Here is an 18,683-nt window from a genome sequence, read left to right as displayed (position 1 = left end):
GGAGCATGCCCCACCTACAACTGTCAGTACCTCCTCTTGAGGTATGTAAAGGTTCAAAGTAAACTGGATTTATGGCTCAGTCACATCAGCATAGGTGGCTGAGAAAAACCATGCATCTTAAGTCTGCAAACAAAAGCAAACCACCACAGAATCTCCTGCCTCATGGGTGCATCTTCTGAGCTGCTGGAAGGCATCATCTATCATCTGCCAATACACATAGCACACACAGAAGTACAAGAAATATCTATTTCTGTTATCAGAAAGGAAAACTGAAACCCAATGCCATGGATCTGTGAGTCTGACAGCCTTGTTCCAAGCACTGAAAAAGCAGGAGCAGAGGTGGACTGGCTTGTTTTATTTTGTTCAGCAGCAGATTCTGAAAACTTTTTGGCAGTCCATAACCATGAAATTTCACCAGCATGTCACTTTTTCATGTTCCTGTGCTACCACCCTGGACTCAGAAAGAATTAATGCTTTTCCCAATTTTCTTTTGGCTACCGAATGGAAGTATGACATTCAACCACTCTATCTGCAATACATGTGCAACTTGATGCAAACCAGGTCCTGCATTCAGTCACTTTCCAGACTCAAATTTTGGGTGCACAGCATAGTAAGGACAGTCCCTGTCATGTATGGAGGGACACAAAAGGCTATGGGAGAAGTGACACACAACTGCCATCACAAAATTCCTGCATGTTCATAAATACTGACTTCAGGGCTACTTTTCATTATGGAGCAAGTACAGGGAATCAATCTACCCACAACCTGCCCTTGAAAGAGGTGGCAAGGCAGCAAATACTGCTTAGATGAATGATTACAGGATGAGCACTGCTATGGTTTAAGAATCTGCAGGACAAAACATCAGTGTAGAAGATCAGTGTGACATCCATGAATGCTGCACAATACATGACATCCCCACAACTCTCTTGCTCATTACAGAGCTGTGATCACTTCCCACCCAAGCAGCCAGGGCCCCTCTTTCACTGCCAAGGGTTATTTACAGGAGCCACTACAATTTTCAAAACAGTGTTTGTCATTCCTTAAGGAAAGGGACATGGACTTCACTTACCATGTCATACTAAGGTGAAGAACATGTACATTTCATGACTCTCAAGCCATACCTACACTGTCACAAAACTATTAGAAACAGAATATATCCCATCACTAATATTTTAAGTAGATAGTTGTATTAACATCACTTAAAAAACTCCAGACCAACCAACCCACAAAACCCCAAGGCATTGTTAGATCCAGTAAAGATAGCCACTATTAATTCTTACTTCCTTCCTCCCTTTTCTCCTGTTTTCTTCTTTTTCCTTCAAATGGTATGATGTGTTTATTGATGTAAGTGGAGTGATGCTGTAAATGTACTGATGCTGTATTTTTCCTCCAAATCTTCTCTTCCCTACTTGTTCTTCTCTTGATTCTCCCTACCATTCCCCTTCTTGTTCCTGCTTGAAATTTTCGTGTTTCTTTCCCTCATCTCTGCCTCCTCTTGGTTCCATCTCCCTGCTTTTGGTTGTCTATAAGGCAGCAGAAGTGCTTGCTGATCACATGCAAAAGCTAGTAAGGGAAATGTGAAAAAGTTAATTTGTGGAAGAAATATTAACATCATATATATATATGTATATATGAATGTATGTAAAAACTAGGAATTGCACCTTATTTCTACATCCAGAGAAAAAAAAATTGCTTCACATAATTTGCTTAATTTACCAGCCACTACAGAAAATATCTTCTAAGATTCCATATCTGTCATTTTATCATCTTCCTCTTACCCCATAAACATCACCAAGGCCAAGTTCCGAAATTAAGCCTGTACTTTATTGTAACATGGTCAGTTACTAAATATTCAGGGTTAGAAATGAATGCTAATTTTACTATCCACCACATATAATACAGACCCTTCTGTTGATGCAGTGCAGTTAAGTTCTCTACTTGAGTATGTGGAATACACATGAACCTAATTTTAAGACACAAAGTATATTTAAAGCCACAAGCAATATGGCACTAGCTTATGAAAAGGACCAGTTCAATAGATTCTTTCGTAGAAGACAGTAAACTGAAAGGAAGACCCCTAACCTTTCCCCACCCCACTATGATACATTTATTTCTGCATGTGTAACAATGAAATTGGATTTAGGTATTTTAACATAGAGAACAAGCTTATAGAGAACGTCTGAATTTTGCAAAGAAAAAACTTTTCTATTTTTCCTTTTATGCCTGTGCCTACATAAAATGTTAGTAACATAAATAACACATGTAGCCATAGTTTAAATAGAATTTTGGGCTGCACTTCCCAATTCAAACCCATTAAAAGTTCCCATATACTTCTATTACAGGGGACACTATAGCTTATGAAGTGGAAAGAGAAAAGTATGGAATGTATAGGCTAGCAATACAGGTGAATTATTTTTCTGAATTGTGCAAAAATTTCTTCTCATCACAACCATGTCTCTGTCTAGAATTAGCATGCAAATAAAACCAAATACAAAACTACAAAAAGATAACAAGTGAATATTTAATCACAATTATATAAATTGTATTTTATATTTTATACAAAGTTGTACATTAATATAAATAAATATATATTTATATCTTAACAATTTATATGTATGATTAAAAACTATAAGTTCTTGTTCAGTGGGGGTGTCATCTTCATATACTCTTGACAATTCTCAATCAGCAGTTTAGGAACCTCTTACACCATGAAGAGACTGGGTCTACACCACATAACAAGTTCTAGACTTTGGTATCTACTAATTGCTAAGAAAAAGGTGATTTTTACTTTTAAATATAAAAGCTACTTGAAAACTCATTTGTGGGTTTTTCTTCCTGAAGGAAACTAAAGAAGCCTGTTCCATTTAGTTTTTTTTTTTTTAAAGTTAATAAAATTTATGTCAAGCCAACACCTAAGTGTAACATAATATCAAGGAATAAAAAATGTCCCTGCTACCAGAGTTAAATTTACTGGTCAAACCCTCCTAATTATTATCAATATACTAATGCATATTGATAGCATACAATGTATAGGCTATCTGCCCATTGGACTTGGTCTACAACGAAAGCCCTGTTGGTGAAGTTACATATGTAAGCACACCTGCTTTTTGCTGAAATCAAATACAAAAAAAAATATCTTTGCTGTATATTTATTCAAAGTAGCAGCATATACTGTATTAGCAAAACCCCCTTTCCCTTCTGCTTGCATGAAGCACATGCCAGAAGGATGTATAGTGTGAAACGAAGCAAGGCATGCCAAGGCCTCATTTTTTTTTTTTTTCTGGACAGGAAACTGTATTAGGAGTATTAAAAGTCTGCATGTGGCCTGCTTTAGTAGGGAAGAGAATGCCATAAATTCAGAAGCAATAAACTTCAATGCAACTCATCAAGGTGATATAGCAGCGTACAAAGCAGCTTAACTAGTTATGGCAATTTCCACTCTTGTCTTTTTCACAACAATAGCAACTTGGGGAGATGTCCTGGTTCTGGGCAGGATGGAGTATGTGGGATAAATCAGTTAATAAAGTCATATCTTTTTTTATAAGCAAAAGCAGTGAGGGTGGGGTGTTTAGTTTAATCTAGTCTTAAGAGCCAATGGTGCTACATGATATTTAGGTTCAAATGTGGTAAAATGTACAACTATGCCTATTGCAACAAGCGTGATCATGTTTCAGCTTCCACAAAAAAACATAGGCCAAAACATGGCAGACTGTCTCATTTATTAACATACAACTTGTGTGCTGTGTAAGTACTGACAACAGAGGTTTCTGGGCAAATCACAACCTCTAGCGCAGCTGGCAATGTGAGTCCAAATTATTTAAAGCATCATTTCTCTGCTCCTTCTGCTTTTCTAGTGTCTGTGGAGGCATGCAAGCCAGAACTTGTTAATGAAGATCTCACGTTGCTGGGTAGGCATTCTTTCCTGAATGTCTTTTCCATTAGTAGGTGCTGGGAAAAATACCCAGTGAATTTCAGTGATTTTCACTGGCTTGTGTCTTGTGTTTAGTTTAAGCATCAACAGAACAATCTAGTCAGTGCACCGCTAATATATATGCTAAACAACAACCAATGAAACAATAAAACCACAAAACCCCAGAAAACCCAACAGCTACACAGTTCAGAACGCTTTCCATCCCATTTACCTGTTGTACTTGGCTGTAAGATCTGCTGCAGTGCTATAGGAAAGCTGCCATTCTCATTCAAGGTTTCAGAAGCTTCTGTATTAAAATATAAAATCTAGTGCCTCAACACACCAAAATGCTTCTAAATCCCTGGGTTTGGAAGCAACAGGCACTTTAGATATACATGCAATAAGTAAAAGAAACTGTCTGGATCATAAGAAGTGTTTCTCATTAGCCACTTCAAACATGTCCTTTCCAACAGCAGTTACGTGGTAGGAAAAAAAAGTTTCTTCCTCAGTGTGTGCTGGAGAAGAAGTGAGTATTGTTGGCTTGGGTCAGTGGTCTTATTCCATTCATAAACTCTTCTGTTCAGTTCTGTGTGGATATCTAATATAGAGAGTTTCCTGCAGTAACAAAAGTAAAAGCTTTCTATTAGAGAATGAAGCAAGACACCATTTAAGAATCCACAGGAGAAAGGACTGTAGCCTCAGCAAGGACAAAATTCCACATTTAAGTCTTTATTGCAGAAGTTACACCTTTAAAATCCGAGGCTGAATGTGCATTTTAGAGACAAACTATTACAACCCAAATCTTGTGATATTGGTTATGCTGACCTGATGATCTGTGATTTCATTACAAAATTTATGGTTTGGAAAACTGCAGTAAATATTAACTCCACAATTACCTTGAAAAATAGTTGTTAGCTCCCTGGTAGATCAACTGTACACTGAAAAGCTAGCACTCTAGCAGCTACCTGAGCAGAAGGCTCCTTAGATCTAAAGAAAGGACAAAATCCTTCCTTCTTAACTGCCTTTTCCCTAATCTTAGGCACTGACTGTTTGTATTTGCAAGCAGTGCCACAACCCTTCTTAATGATAAAAGGCAATCCTTAATTTGACAGAATCCTGGTGTGCCTCGTTATCTTGGGGAAGGAAGATTTCTAATCCTGTCTAAAGCACTGACATGTGTTACCCAGGACAGGTTCTTCCCTTCTCACTCTGCATGCCCCAGTACTGGAACACACTTTACTCCACAGAATTGGAAACTTCATTCCTACTACCCTCCCGTGCCATCATTCCAGGATCTGGTATACTTGTCTATTAACCTTCAACACAGCATAAAGACACTTTTCAAGACCAGATGGGATGAAACTTAAGGTTTCTCTCTCTAGGACGGCAGGCTGTCACAGGGAAAGGGTTTCTTTTTCCTTTTTTTTTTTTTTTTATTTACCTTTTATGTGGATTGCGGAGTAGCTCAGCCAGACAACGCAGATAGTACGAGGATGAACTTTGAGATTTCTGTAATGTAGACACATCCACTTTGCAGTGACTCCAAAAGATGTCTGCTACTTGGGGGATAGTGACTTTCCAAGGGCATTTTGGATTACCAATGAGTCCCTCATTCCCATCTACTTCCAACAGACTAGTACATTCGTGTTCATTTTCTGGCACAATGTAGCTCTGAATAAAAAAAAGCTTTGGTTTTCCTAGGAGTTCAGGACAGGAGTCTGCTGTAAAGTACTTCTTTATTTGTTCCAAAGGGAATCCAGAATAGGTGTGGTCTGTACAGAAGATGCTCTGAGGACTTCCACGGCTGACCAGTATGCAAATGAAACTGTCACAGTTTCTGTGCTTCTGCAACCTGGCAACTTCAAGCAATGTTTGATTCATGGTATTCATATTTAAGTATCTGTGACAATGAACATCATAGCCTAAGCCTCTGAAGGTCTCTTCTAATGCATCTGAAAAAAGCAAGATGGAATTAAATCACAGTACATGAAGGCTCCATCTCAACTGTCTTAAACTACAGTATTTACAGTATTTCACTTTTGGAAATAAGATTTTTAATCACAATAATAAAAAAAAACCAGGACTACTTGATGTTGATTACAGAATATTACATACTTATATGCTATATACATGCTGTCTTTAATATGAGTTATGCGCTTCATGACAGCAAAGATGCTATTATTGGTCATGCAATCTGTTCCAAATTTTACAGACACTTGCATGCTTTCATTTACAGGCAGTATCCTGAGATCCTCGGGGACTCAAAATATCAGGCAACAGAAAATGATTGAAAAATACTTCACGTAGAACATCTTTGAAATGGTAAAGAGTGATCTGGATAGCATGGGAAGTCTGTTCCACCTTTTAACTTGTCAAAATTCCTCTGGTTATTATAGATATTCAGAACTGCACAGGAAAAACAGAGACTCTCGTCAGTCAGAAAGGAACCTACTGCAGTCACTTATGCTTCCTATCATACAAAATGGACTTTAAGTGATAGGCTCCAGGTGCAGAATGGACATTTGAGTCTTAACTGTGATAGAATGGCACATAGAGGGGAAAAGAAGCTGAACAATGACCCCTTTCAAAAATACGTGTTAAAAATTAAAACTGTAAATAGCCAAAAGTTATTATTTCCATCTACTGTATTTGTATTAATCTGCGCTGCAGGACAATGTGCTATGCTCTGAATAATTACTTTGCATGTTTATTAATATGGGCACAAAACCAAATACGTGGTGGTTAAACACAAAGGCATTAGGAAACTGTTCACAGAACCACAAGCTACTGCAACTCACATCTGTAGCCTCATAACTTTAGTATAAACAGCATATACATTGCCCATGCACAGTTTCTAATGTGACAGGAAGTATGAAGTGCCATGATTTTGCAAAATGCCTTGTCTTCAGAAATTTAATAATTTTGAATTAGCAGAGGCTATTTCAGAACAGAACTTGAAAGTTTCCTCAGCAAAATATAGCGTAAACTCTATGCTAGTGAAGTGATAAACAGGAACCATAGTCTAAAGCTAGTTCTGTTGGTTTGATTGAATTTTTTTTAATAGTTAAAAAATTTTCCATAATTTTTATTTGAAAATAGAAGGGATCCCCCCTCTATTTTAGGCAACAAAACATGCTCTCAAAATTCAGGTGGGAGATTAAATATTAATACTGTTTAGCAGCATGTAATCCATTGGAGGGCAGCAGTACACAAGCAAAATGTAAGCACAATGCAAGCTTCTCCTACAATTCATCTCGATAGCGTGCTGAGATACAGGACATGCACACAATGATGAAAAACTTGGTGTCACCTTACACCATGTACACACTCCTAAGTGTCCCAATTAAAAAAAATTAAACCCCCAAAATTTAGAGCTTACCTCAGTTTAACAAATCGTACAGCAATTTTACTTTAAGGCAGGATAAAACACAGCATTACATGGCAAACTGAGATCAGAAACCATCTGTTTCTTCAACAGTAATAATTACTGGGACAAACCTCCACTACCTTTTGAGCATTTCCACTCTACATAGGAGAATATCCTTTTCTCATCTTGATTGTTTACAACTTAAGGATAAAACATGGAGTAGCTATTTACAAAACAGCAGGACTCTATTGACAAAACAATGTGCATTTCAACTTGAATTTCATTAGCATCTAATGAATTCATATTGTTTACACTGGGTATTTTCAATTTTTGTAATCCTTTATCCTACAGTATCTATTCTGGGTCCAGCTTCCTCTGACCATGGAAGCTTGTGAAGAGCACTTGCATTGATTTTAATTTTGTGCACATCTTTGTATTTAGTAGCAATTACTGTGACAAATTACTGTATGTACAGTATATTGCCTGTGCAAAACATCTGTGCCTCCTAAGGGGGAGTAGATCTAAATTTATGTATCTATGACTACAAACTGACATAGCAGTTCCTTCCTTACTTCCTGTTTACTCCAGCGTACATGCTTTACCTGCTTTTATACTCAGACCTGTAAAAAACTCTTGTTCAATAAATCAGGTCAGCAGGTGTGTTCGTATGCCATTAGAGACAACAAGGCTATTTTCACATATCATGTTTTCTTTAGCTCTCCACACTGAAATTTCTCTACCAATCCTTACTGCTCTCAAGAAATACAACTCCAAGTAACAAGTAATTATTTTTGGTACTGGAGCAGACTATCATGCTACCTTCCAGATTAAGACTGCCTAATAAATTTATTGCATCAAAAAGGTCATTTGTTCTCTAAAACTACCATGAAAGAGAGAAGAATAGGAAAGTAAAAAAGCAGTCAACAGCACAGAGCAGAATGTTTGATAGGAAGAGCCACCCCTACCCAGACTTCCAGTCCTCATCAGGCCATTTTATTTTCTTTCTATGGGAAATTCACCACGTTTGTATTTTTAGTAGAAGTGAAGAAATTATTTAGATTGAAGAATTTAGTTTCTCCATCCAGCAATTGCATCCTTGTTGTGTGGGTGGGTGTTTGGGGTTTTTTTGTTGTTGTTGTTTTGTGGGTTTGTTTTGTTGTTTTTTCCTTCTCTTTGGCCAAAGGATATTGATAACTTGGTAGGACAGACCAAAATCAAATCCCAAGGATGCCTCCCAGTTGCATATAACTGACTTAAGTGACTGCCTCACCCCTCTTCTCCATGCACAGTGGGACTGTGAATCAATTCTATCTCATGTTACCCTAACATAAAAATAAGTGTCTTCTATCATTTACCTAAAATCCTATTGTCAAGCAAACAAATTTTACTTTCTGTGTCTCTGTTCTGCCGCTCCTGTTCAACAATTACATCAACCATTAGTTTTAAGAAAGAGAAAAGATATGCTCACATACCCTCTTCCCCTACATCTTCCAACCTATTGAAGAACTGACTGCAACTACTCCATTTTTATTTTCAGCCTCAGGTGTTCCAATCAGAGTGGACTCTCCCCACCACCCCGCCCTTATGCAAGAATTGGATTTTTTTTTTCCAATTCTACAAAAGCAATCAGGAATAACTGACATTTTAACCATGACACTGACTACCTTGACTTCTACATGTGATTTTCATTGCATGACTTCTACATGCTAACTAAACCAAGAGGGGAAAAAGAAAAATTCCTTTCTCTATAAAATTAGAGTGACAGTTTCAGTTAAACTGTGCAAGATTTAAGAGAAGGCAACATTCACTATTAATAAAGGTTCTTCATTAATAAATGCCTTCAGCTATCTGATATTACTGCACTTCAAATCTGCACAGCTTTGGTTTTGGTTTTGTTGACAGGTGGAAAACACTATCTTTACTATCACTGCCAACAACGACTGTAGCTTAACCATTCTGTTAATCTCCGAAAATTGTTTATCTCCCCTCCCAAAATTCAGTCTATCTCCTTGTAAGTTCTTTCATTCCAAGATTCTGTGCCAAACAACAAAGAAACATTGCTTGCAATAGTTACAGTTGGTTTTAACCTCAGGTTGGGACTTCCAACTCTCTGCTTTAGAAAACTTTAACCAGAATTGATAAACTAGCTGACTAGGACATTACTCTAGTTTGGCTGGTAAATGGACATCATATTCTTTATACCAATTTGTTCTAAGTATTCTAATTATCTACAATTAGCAATATAAAGAACTCCAAATTCCAGAGACTTACCTGTGTCATTACCAATACAGTCTATTATCAAGCATATCCCTAAAGGCTGACTTTGCATTCTGTACTGATCATCAAGCACCTGAGGAACATGAAGGACAAGCACTAAATTAATACGTCACTCTCTCAACTATCAGACTCAATTATTTTCTGGTATTCAACCCCAGGTCTATTCAATTATACTCTATTGTTTTTCTATAGAAGAGCTAGCAGAAGTCTATCTGCTGGAATGTAATGTCTTATCTAGATAACAAAACAAAAAAATAATGAGGCATGGACTAATAATTTTTCCCTCGTTCTAGTACAGGCCTCATTTTTGCATCCTTGTGTTATGCAATCTTAAACACTAAGACCGTACCAGAAATGAGAGAACCAAGTTTGAGACTGAACCTTAACTCTGGACAGATCTTAAAATGCCTAACAAACCAAAGTACCCCAAACAAAACCCCAAAACCTAAAACGGGTGGAAGGGCTTTTTAAAAACCTGGATTATGACAGCAATGATCCCTCTATAGTACTTCCAAATTCTTCAAGTGTAACTACTGTTGAGGTGTTAGGAGCTCTAAGCTTCATATTGACAACACCATAAATGCAGAAAACTTCTGTGTTCTTCAGTTACTCAAGCAGGCACTGCTCATCAGAACAACACTTTTTTCCTTATTTAGTGAAACAACCACCTTGTTTCTAAATAATCTGATTTCAATCGATTTGCTACAGGTAACTTTCTAGTTCCTAGCCTACAGAAGAGCTAGTGAAAATAGCAGTAGTCCATTCCCATCATTAATACCCAAAGCTGTCTGTCTTTTACCTGCAGAGCAAGGGGTGGGTAGAGAATAAAGAACATTTATTGCAGGCAAAGATCTGCTATTACCCATGCAGGTGGCAAGACATCTGATTTCCAACAGGATTTGACTCAACATCCACTAATACATGAGTTCTGTGTGCACATCATACTTACGTTTTGTAAATGGCAGTCGCTTTGTATGCTGCTGCTTCCATTTTATATTAAAAATATATACTGCAACAGCACTTCACAGAACCTGTTTACGTCAGAGGGAAAGATGGATGTACACATCCTCCTGGTTGCATACAATTAAGGGAAGTCTCAAAATGAAACACGAAGAAAATGAAAGTTTTTTTTATATACATACGTATGCACAAGCACATACCTTATGTGACACTGGTCCTGATTCCTGAATGGATGTGTGGACTGGTTCTGCTGCAGTGAAAACATACAGAAGTATGTAGGCACCAGTGACATTTCTTTGACACCAAATTCAATTAAATAGGAACCTATCTTCAGGTTCACCTAAGTTCTCACTCAACTAGACCTCTTAGTTTCCATGTATGCTACTAAAGTTGAAACAACACTCAATTTTTCACCTCTGAAAAGTTATTTGGATTGCATTCTACATTGCTTTTGACTAGAATAAGCAAACAATCTCTCCTACACTGAAAGAACTGAACCAACTGCTCTTTTAAAAATCATCACATTTGAGAGGTATTTTGGGTTTCCAGAAAAAAAACCCACAACACACATGATAAGAACCCAGTACTCACTGGACAAATTCCTGGCTGGCCTGGTGAAAAGTCCATCACTGAACTGATGCAAAAGCTTCCTACTTAAGATGTAATGGACAAGCTGCACTATATGGGCTTACAGAGCTGGCTAGTCAACCTTCTCCATTACTTTATTCTTTTAAAAAGTTATGACAGTTGAAGCCCAGAACAATAAAGATTTCAGTTCTGGCAGCACAAGCGAGGAAAATACAAGAGCAAGCAATAAAGTAAGGCTCAGTTTTCAGAAGTAGCAAATACTGTCTGCCCACTGGTGATACTGACTAGATTATCCATAAAGACAACTATCAAACAGTCCTTTGATATAATGAAATGCATAGTTTGGCCTTTTTTTTTAGGCTACTGAAACTCAGACAAAATGCTCTTACCCAGAGTAAGACTCTGTCCATTTTCTGGTTTTTCTTTGTTCACATTCTGGATGTAAAATGAAGAAAAATGTATATTTACTCCCCTTTCTTAAAGAATTAATAATCATGTGTTCCAAAATATAACACAACAGTATTTTTCTTCCTCAATAAAAGGCTATTTTATACTCACATATATCAGCTAATTAGAATTATGAAATAACAAATGAAAAAAACCCTACCAAAACCTCAAACAAACAAAAAACCCCAAACCCTTCCTCCTCAGAAAAAAATTACCAGTTTACCATGAACAGCACTTAATTCCTAAAGTTGTAAAACAAAACTACCCTCCAAAGATGTGAATTTGATTTCCTATAGAGTGTCAGGGAGGAACCGTCAGTGAATTAGAAAGGAAATTATAACAATATTATTATATTATGGAAAGTCAATGCAAATTCCCATTAGTAGTCCAGGAAAAAAAAGCTGTACTGGCTTTGTTAGTAACGACAAATTCACAGAAACATAGAATCACAGAATGTGTTAGGTTGGAAGGGACCTGTAATGGTCATCTAGTTCAAACCCCTGCGGTAAGCAGGGCCACCTTTAACTAGGTCAGGATGCTCAGAGCTTCACCAAGCCTGATCTTGCATGCCTCCAGGGACATGGGACCTCCACTACCTCTCTCAGCGACATGTTCCAGTGTTTCACCACCCTCACTCATAGTGGCAAATGTCTCCCTAATGTCTAATCTAAACCTACACTCTTTAAAAGCATTGCCTCTCTACTGTCTTGTATGTAAGCTTTATACAAAAATATTTACTAAATTCAGAAAAATCTCATAAAATTCATGTAACAAAGCTAAAGACTTTAATTAAGGTCATACTATTACAATATCAGACCTAACCCAAATAGAAAAATTCTGCATGCAATAGCATTTAATGTCTTGACATTATGAGATACCTCATTAAAATGAAATTAAAACACACATCAAAAAAACCCAAACTGAAAAACGCTCCTTAAAAAGTCATAGTGTTCAGCCTCCAAAGTTAAAAAGCTAATTTCCCTGCAAAGTTTGGAAGTACAGCTTAACATGTTTTGCAAAGAATAGTCAAAGGAAAACTTTTCAGTCCCCATAAAAGTAGAAAAAAACTTTCAAGAACCAGATTTTATATCATAGAATCATAGAATTGTAGGGGTTGGAAGGGACCTCGTGACCAACTAGTAAGAAAAATTTCATAGCTCTTTAAAGGGGATCTTTCTCAGAAGATTTAAATCAGACCATAAACACAGCACGTAACAAGAATAAGGGAAGTAAACCTAGTAGTATTTTAGTTATTAGCAATCTCTCATTCCTTAGGTTCTGCAGAAATGAATCCCTTTTCAATCTCTGGCACTATTTAGAAATAGAGGATCTGTCTCATTTATTGTATACTTACCCCTGAATTATAAGGAGGATCAATCAGACTGAGATTGGGGAGAGATGCCTGAAGTGCATTTACATATACTGGTTGAGAATGAACGGAGGGCATTAAAGCTGAAAATTTAACAGAAACACACAGAGAAACACACCATGATATGTCAACTGTTTTAAAAGCCTCAATCTGTGAAGCATGCAAATACTGACTTGTAACTCTCGATTTTATCTTCAGTAAGAGCACATCTAATACTTTCTATCAAGAGTAAACAGTGCAAAGATAGCATCTTACCTTCGTGCTTGTACTTCTGAATCTTCCTAATCAGGTCTATCCTGTGAATATTTTGAAAACATTCTTCTATCAAATCCAGTTGATTAGGAGCCACCAGGTTTAGTTTCTCCAGGTCAATCACAAGCGCAAGAAAACTCTAGAATAGCAACAGAAATCCAAACAGTCACATCAGTAATCTGTTCTTTATCAGTAATAGGAACCCAGAAAATAATGTGAAGCGGTCACAAAGATTCTACACTCAAGAAATAGAGGCATTACCTTTTGAAACAGTAATGAAATTATCTGGAAGATATAAGAATATCACCTCACATGCCACAAAGCAAGAGGTAAGAAAACCTCTGGGGAGTTTGCAGAGCCTCTTTTTCTATCTTTAACCAAAGGAAAGAAAAAACATCAAATGAAAGACCACAGCAATCTTCAGTCTTCTATGCAGAGTGGGCAACTTTTCTAAACACTCTCTAACGAGCCTCTGCTTTCTCACAGCATTTAAAACAAATATGCAGAATGCAAATGTACAGAGGAAGACCTAATTAAAACTGTTCTTTCATAATTGAAACAGCAGAAGTGTAAAAATGATCTTGTAATTCAAGATATATTTCATATACTTAATGGTTTCATATACTTAATGGTTTGAGATCCTTCATATATGAACATTCAGATCAGCAACAGTGAAGAATGATTTTTTAATGCCTTTTGTCTGTGAGGTTCATGCTAACACCATTCACTACAGCAACTGAAAACCAAATGTGATATAGAAGCCACTACTCCTTCTCCACTTCTAGAGTTTGTCTACTCATGCCTTGCTATCCCTTGTGGTACTGTCTCCCCTCCTTTTCTGTTTAGCTACTTCCCTTTTTTACTTTAATCTCTCAATGCTCCAAAGAAGACCAGCAGAAAGACATTACCTTATCTTTTGCCATTTTTATACGAGGTATGTAATCTCTGAGTAGAAAAACAAGGGAACTCACTTCTTCTTTTTCCAAATTCTCATTAATCTCTACCATAAGTACCCTGAAATAAAGTTAAGACATTTCTAAATTATTAACCTTTAGCAAGATTCCCACCCCTGCCCAACTATCCAACTTCTCCCATACTCCAGTCTTAATATATCATTCCCAGTTAAACAACAGGAAAAAAAGCCTGCCCTGCTCCAAGATCCAATTACAAAATAGCTACTCTTGCTCATCAGCAGCTGTGTTACTCACTCTATGGCCACTGCTAGGAAAACGTAAGTCTCCTTAATATTTCAATAGAGATGAAGTAACAGAATGAAACAGAACATATCTTTTTTTACTTAGTAGTTACAGAGGGTTTAGTTCAGTGATAAGTTAAAGTAGGAAAATCTTCCTTACAAGTACATATGCAAGAAGTATATCTGAACTCTTTCAAAGAAAATAGCTGGAGCTTCTTAATTTAAACTTTTTAAAACTACAGAGTAAAAAGTAGTAAGAGGCCCTGAGAAAAGCTACACCACAAGGCTATGTGCCCAAAGCAAACTAGAAAAATAAAGTATCTCTAATTAATAATGATTCTCTAAGTGTAATTTCTATCGCTAATCTAGAACGGTACAAACATAACTGGTTTTATTAACGGATACAAACTCCTCAAACAAAGATGTTTCTAATGTTATTACTTGTGTAGCATTAAGCTACTAAAGCTTATTTTAGGGACTAACCTTGACATACTCTTTTCAATGAAATTCTAGATACATTGCCCTTTTCTATTTCTCTTTTACTTTCAAAACATATTTTAAAAGAAATAAAGCACACCTCCCTCCAAAAAAACTAAACCCACCCCCCCACACACACACCTTTTTAACAAAAACCAAAATAGACTAGCCTTGAAATCTGAAATAGCTGTATTACCTGTAATCAGGGACAAGTCTGAGACTCCTGGCAAGGTTAGCTTCCACTGTTGCTTTCTCAGTCTTCAAGATCCTCCTCAGCAAGTCAAACCTCTTAACTCTGTACAACAGCTCAGATAAGCCAAGACAAGATAGTTTTTCCCTCTCATTCAAAGCCAACAAGAGGTCTCTAAGGTTGACAGAGGCCAAGTCAGGAGCAAGATCTCGGCATAGGAAAACCATCATCTCTTCTTCTTCTTTATCCAATTCTTGTTCAATCTGGTGAATAAGGACAGCTGGTACTTGGCACCTGGTCATCACTTTTCTCACTGTCCCTTTAAAATGGCTGGCCTGTTTTTTAACCAGGAAGACAACACAGCACGAAGCCCGTGTCTACCATAGCACTTCTCCGGTGTTCGTTCTTAACTAGGTGCATTTTTACATAAGCCGTTCTGTGGAAGAAAATGAAGAGGTACTAAATCAGTGATCTGCTGCACAGTTAACTCTCCTATCTCCTATTTCACTTACACCAACCTAGTCTACTCAGACCTCCTGTTCTCAAGGGGCTCTCCCAGCTGTTCATTACAGAACAAAAAGTACTCAGTAGGTCATATTATTCAGAAAAATATGAAGCTCTGTTTAAAATAAAATTACCTTAAGTCTGTAAATTCCATAGGAAGTGAAACAAAAGTCATCAGCTTGCTGATGAATGATTTGTCAAGTGTTTCTGGAAATACTAGTTAAGTTCCACTGCAATTTAAGCCTGAAGCTCTGACCTTTACCAGGCAACACTCAGTTCCCCTGCTCACTACCACTTTTTCTACCCTAAAAGTCTCAAGTAATTTTTCAGGAAGAATTTTGGGAGGTAAAGGTAGTATAAGCACATATTGTAGAATCATTTTTTAAAATCCTCGGATATAAGCTCACTGCTGCTCTTAGGCAGGCACTTTGCCTTAAATGAAGTAAAAGTAACGGAAATATTCCCAACATAATACTTAATATTTTAAAACATTAATTATCTATAAATTCAGGCATGTGTGAATTTTATTACTTATTAGCATAATTTAAAGTTATTCCAATCTGAGTGAATTACTGGGGTTTTAAGGATTCCAAACATACTCCTTCCACACTCAGTAAGACTGAAGAGCCAAAGAAAAAAATTCCAACATGGAGTATGCAAATTAGTTAACTCTAAAGGTATAGATATGCCATTAACCGCCTTTTTCTTCATGTGATATTTGTGTTTCATCATACTGAAAACTGAAATAAAAATTCAGATCTAGAAAAAAAGACCACCCTTGTGACTAACAGAGGAGGGTGCTACACTCAATTTCTGCTGCCACCAACTGTGAAAATATTACAGTTCTCTGATTCCAATTACCTACATAGAGAAAGGTGAAATGAGCAATCTGAAGACAAATCTTAGTGCTTAGGAAGAGTTCAGTCACTTTAGTGCATAGCTTTGTTTAAAACACTTTGAAAAAGCAAATCCCAATTCAACTTCAAAGTCTAATACACGGAAAGATGCTAGTACACGGGTAACATTTTTTGAAGCACTTTCAATCTTTTGTTATATATTATGGAAGTCACAATAAATAATGTCACATGTTGTGCAAGCTGCTTTTTCTTTTTTCATTGTAATGCTGTTTAAATTTAAAACTAACTCTATACATCCACTTGACTTTCCTCAGAAAGTGAGACAGAATTGGATTTGATTAAACACCTGGATTGGGTTCCACTGCCCACTAAAACAGCATATAAAATTCAAGTTCCTAGGGCAAACTCTCCTTTATCTGTATCTATTCCAGTGAGACACATTTTCTAGCGTCAAAGACTACAGCGGCTTTCTTTTCCAACGCTGTTTCTGTTGCACAGTTACAATACCAAGTCATTAGTATTTAAAAAAAAAAAATCACACTGATAGCATATCTGAATCATTAGGGAATTATAACACAAGTAGCTGCTATGACCTCCAGATACCACCTTGAGAAGCAAAACCAAGCAGGGAGGTTAGGAAGGGCAGCACAAACAAGCTGTAAAATACCGTAAACCCACCACATTAGAAGACGCCAGCATTACTCAGTTTACGTACTCCCACGCTTCCATACCGCAGTGTAAATGACATCTAAAGTATATGCAACATAGTCCTCAGAACAGTGAAGCCACTTTGGCTCAACTTGAGATGCACAGAGCATTCATCTTTAGCTGACAGTAACAAGGCTGCAGATACCCTGCTTAGTCTCCTATATCATTCTACACAGACTGTGCTAATTGAGAAAACACACAGTCATCATGTTCCTGCTACAGTGCACAACCAGAACAAAACCACCACCTATCCTCTCTGATACAGTTGTTTTTCACAACCCAAAAGGGACAGGCACAAACACAGTGTTTTCCCTCATAATAACACACTACTTACGAACTTCAGAGAATTAAATGCACTGTTTGCTCTAAGAAGTACAAAATTTTAACCCAAATGTAAACAGTGCAAACAGCAAAAAACCCCTGAAATAGTAATGAAACATTAAACTGCCCCTTTGAAATACTCAGGACCACAGTATTTTTAATATAGGAAGCTGAGAAGTGTTTCCCCAATAAAACCAAACTGTGTAGACAAAATATTTGTGCTTTTGAACTTGTTCCATTTCATACACCAACCTGTCAACACAGTTGTCCAGCTGGGGTGGAAGGGCAGGGTGGGAAAATTTTCAGGCCTCTGATAAGAGGAAAAACCCATCATGCACTGGAATGTGTTTTGTACAGTTTTCTGTCAGAGGTAAAGTACATTTACTGCTAACTTCTTATTTTAAATTTTAAATCTAGCATCAAACATTTGTGGGAATTCAACAAAAGACAAAGATTGCTGTCATGACACAATGCAGTCAGGAAGGGGAAGGCACAAAACAATCTCTCCTAAGAAAGCAAATCCCAGCTACAAGCAGCTGGGACTTTCAATAAAACTTAGGGAAGTCCTAATTATGACTCACTTCAAAGAGCGAGATGGGAATTTAACAACTTTAAGACATTTTCTGAAATCTCAGATAAACTTAAAAAATAAAATCCCCAACCACCAGCTGATTTTTATCTAATCTTTTAAAACTAGTTAAAAAGAAGAGGTGTTCATTTGTGTGCGGTAGGGAAGAATTTCCTACAGAGTTAAAATTTCAGACATGCAAAATGACTATTTATATGTTAGCTGAAAAATAATCTGCCTTGAAAAAGTACATATGACATTTATTTTTATTAACTTCCTTTATATTAGAGAAGTTGCATGCTCATTATAGAAAACGCTGATCAATACTTCTAGCATCAAAACTCTCTTACCTGCATGCAAGTCCATCCACAAGAACATTGCATGACTGGAATCTGACCACTGCCAAATCACTGATGCAGATCCAGCACACATTGGTTTCCATCCAGCATTTTCATACAGTGGTTCAGAGACAAAGTTGATTATATCAGCTCGGTTTCTGTTGGACAAATACCAATGTCACAAATTACTGCAGAAGGCTACTTCGTAATTTTAGTGGGGGAGAAAAAAAAACCCTGGAAAAATGACTTAGGATCATGCATTAATGTATATGATTTCATTGGTCCAGTAAACCCCAAATGATGCTCCAAGTAAAAGGAAAAAAAACCAGAGCACATAGTGATTTGTCAGTAACTT

General features: G+C 37.0%; 1 protein-coding gene across 1 annotated transcript; it reads right to left on the bottom strand.

Annotated features, from left to right (window-relative positions):
- Nucleotides 1–4,313: 4,313 nt before the first annotated feature.
- On the bottom strand, nt 4,314–15,334 carry CFLAR (CASP8 and FADD like apoptosis regulator; the record flags this gene model as incomplete). Its single annotated transcript, XM_084265789.1, has 9 exons — nt 4,314–4,525; nt 5,352–5,862; nt 9,549–9,624; nt 10,715–10,764; nt 11,492–11,537; nt 12,904–13,001; nt 13,174–13,309; nt 14,079–14,184; nt 15,039–15,334. 9 exons carry the CDS (start codon nt 15,332–15,334, stop codon nt 4,387–4,389), a joined length of 1,458 nt encoding a protein of 485 aa, XP_084121915.1. The 3' UTR covers nt 4,314–4,386.
- Between the last annotated feature and the right edge of the window lie 3,349 nt (nt 15,335–18,683).

This window comes from Gallinula chloropus, assembly GCF_964237585.1.
Source record: "Gallinula chloropus genome assembly, chromosome: 5".
NCBI lineage: Eukaryota > Metazoa > Chordata > Aves > Gruiformes > Rallidae > Gallinula > Gallinula chloropus.
This window is presented reverse-complemented; position numbering and strand designations above follow the sequence as displayed.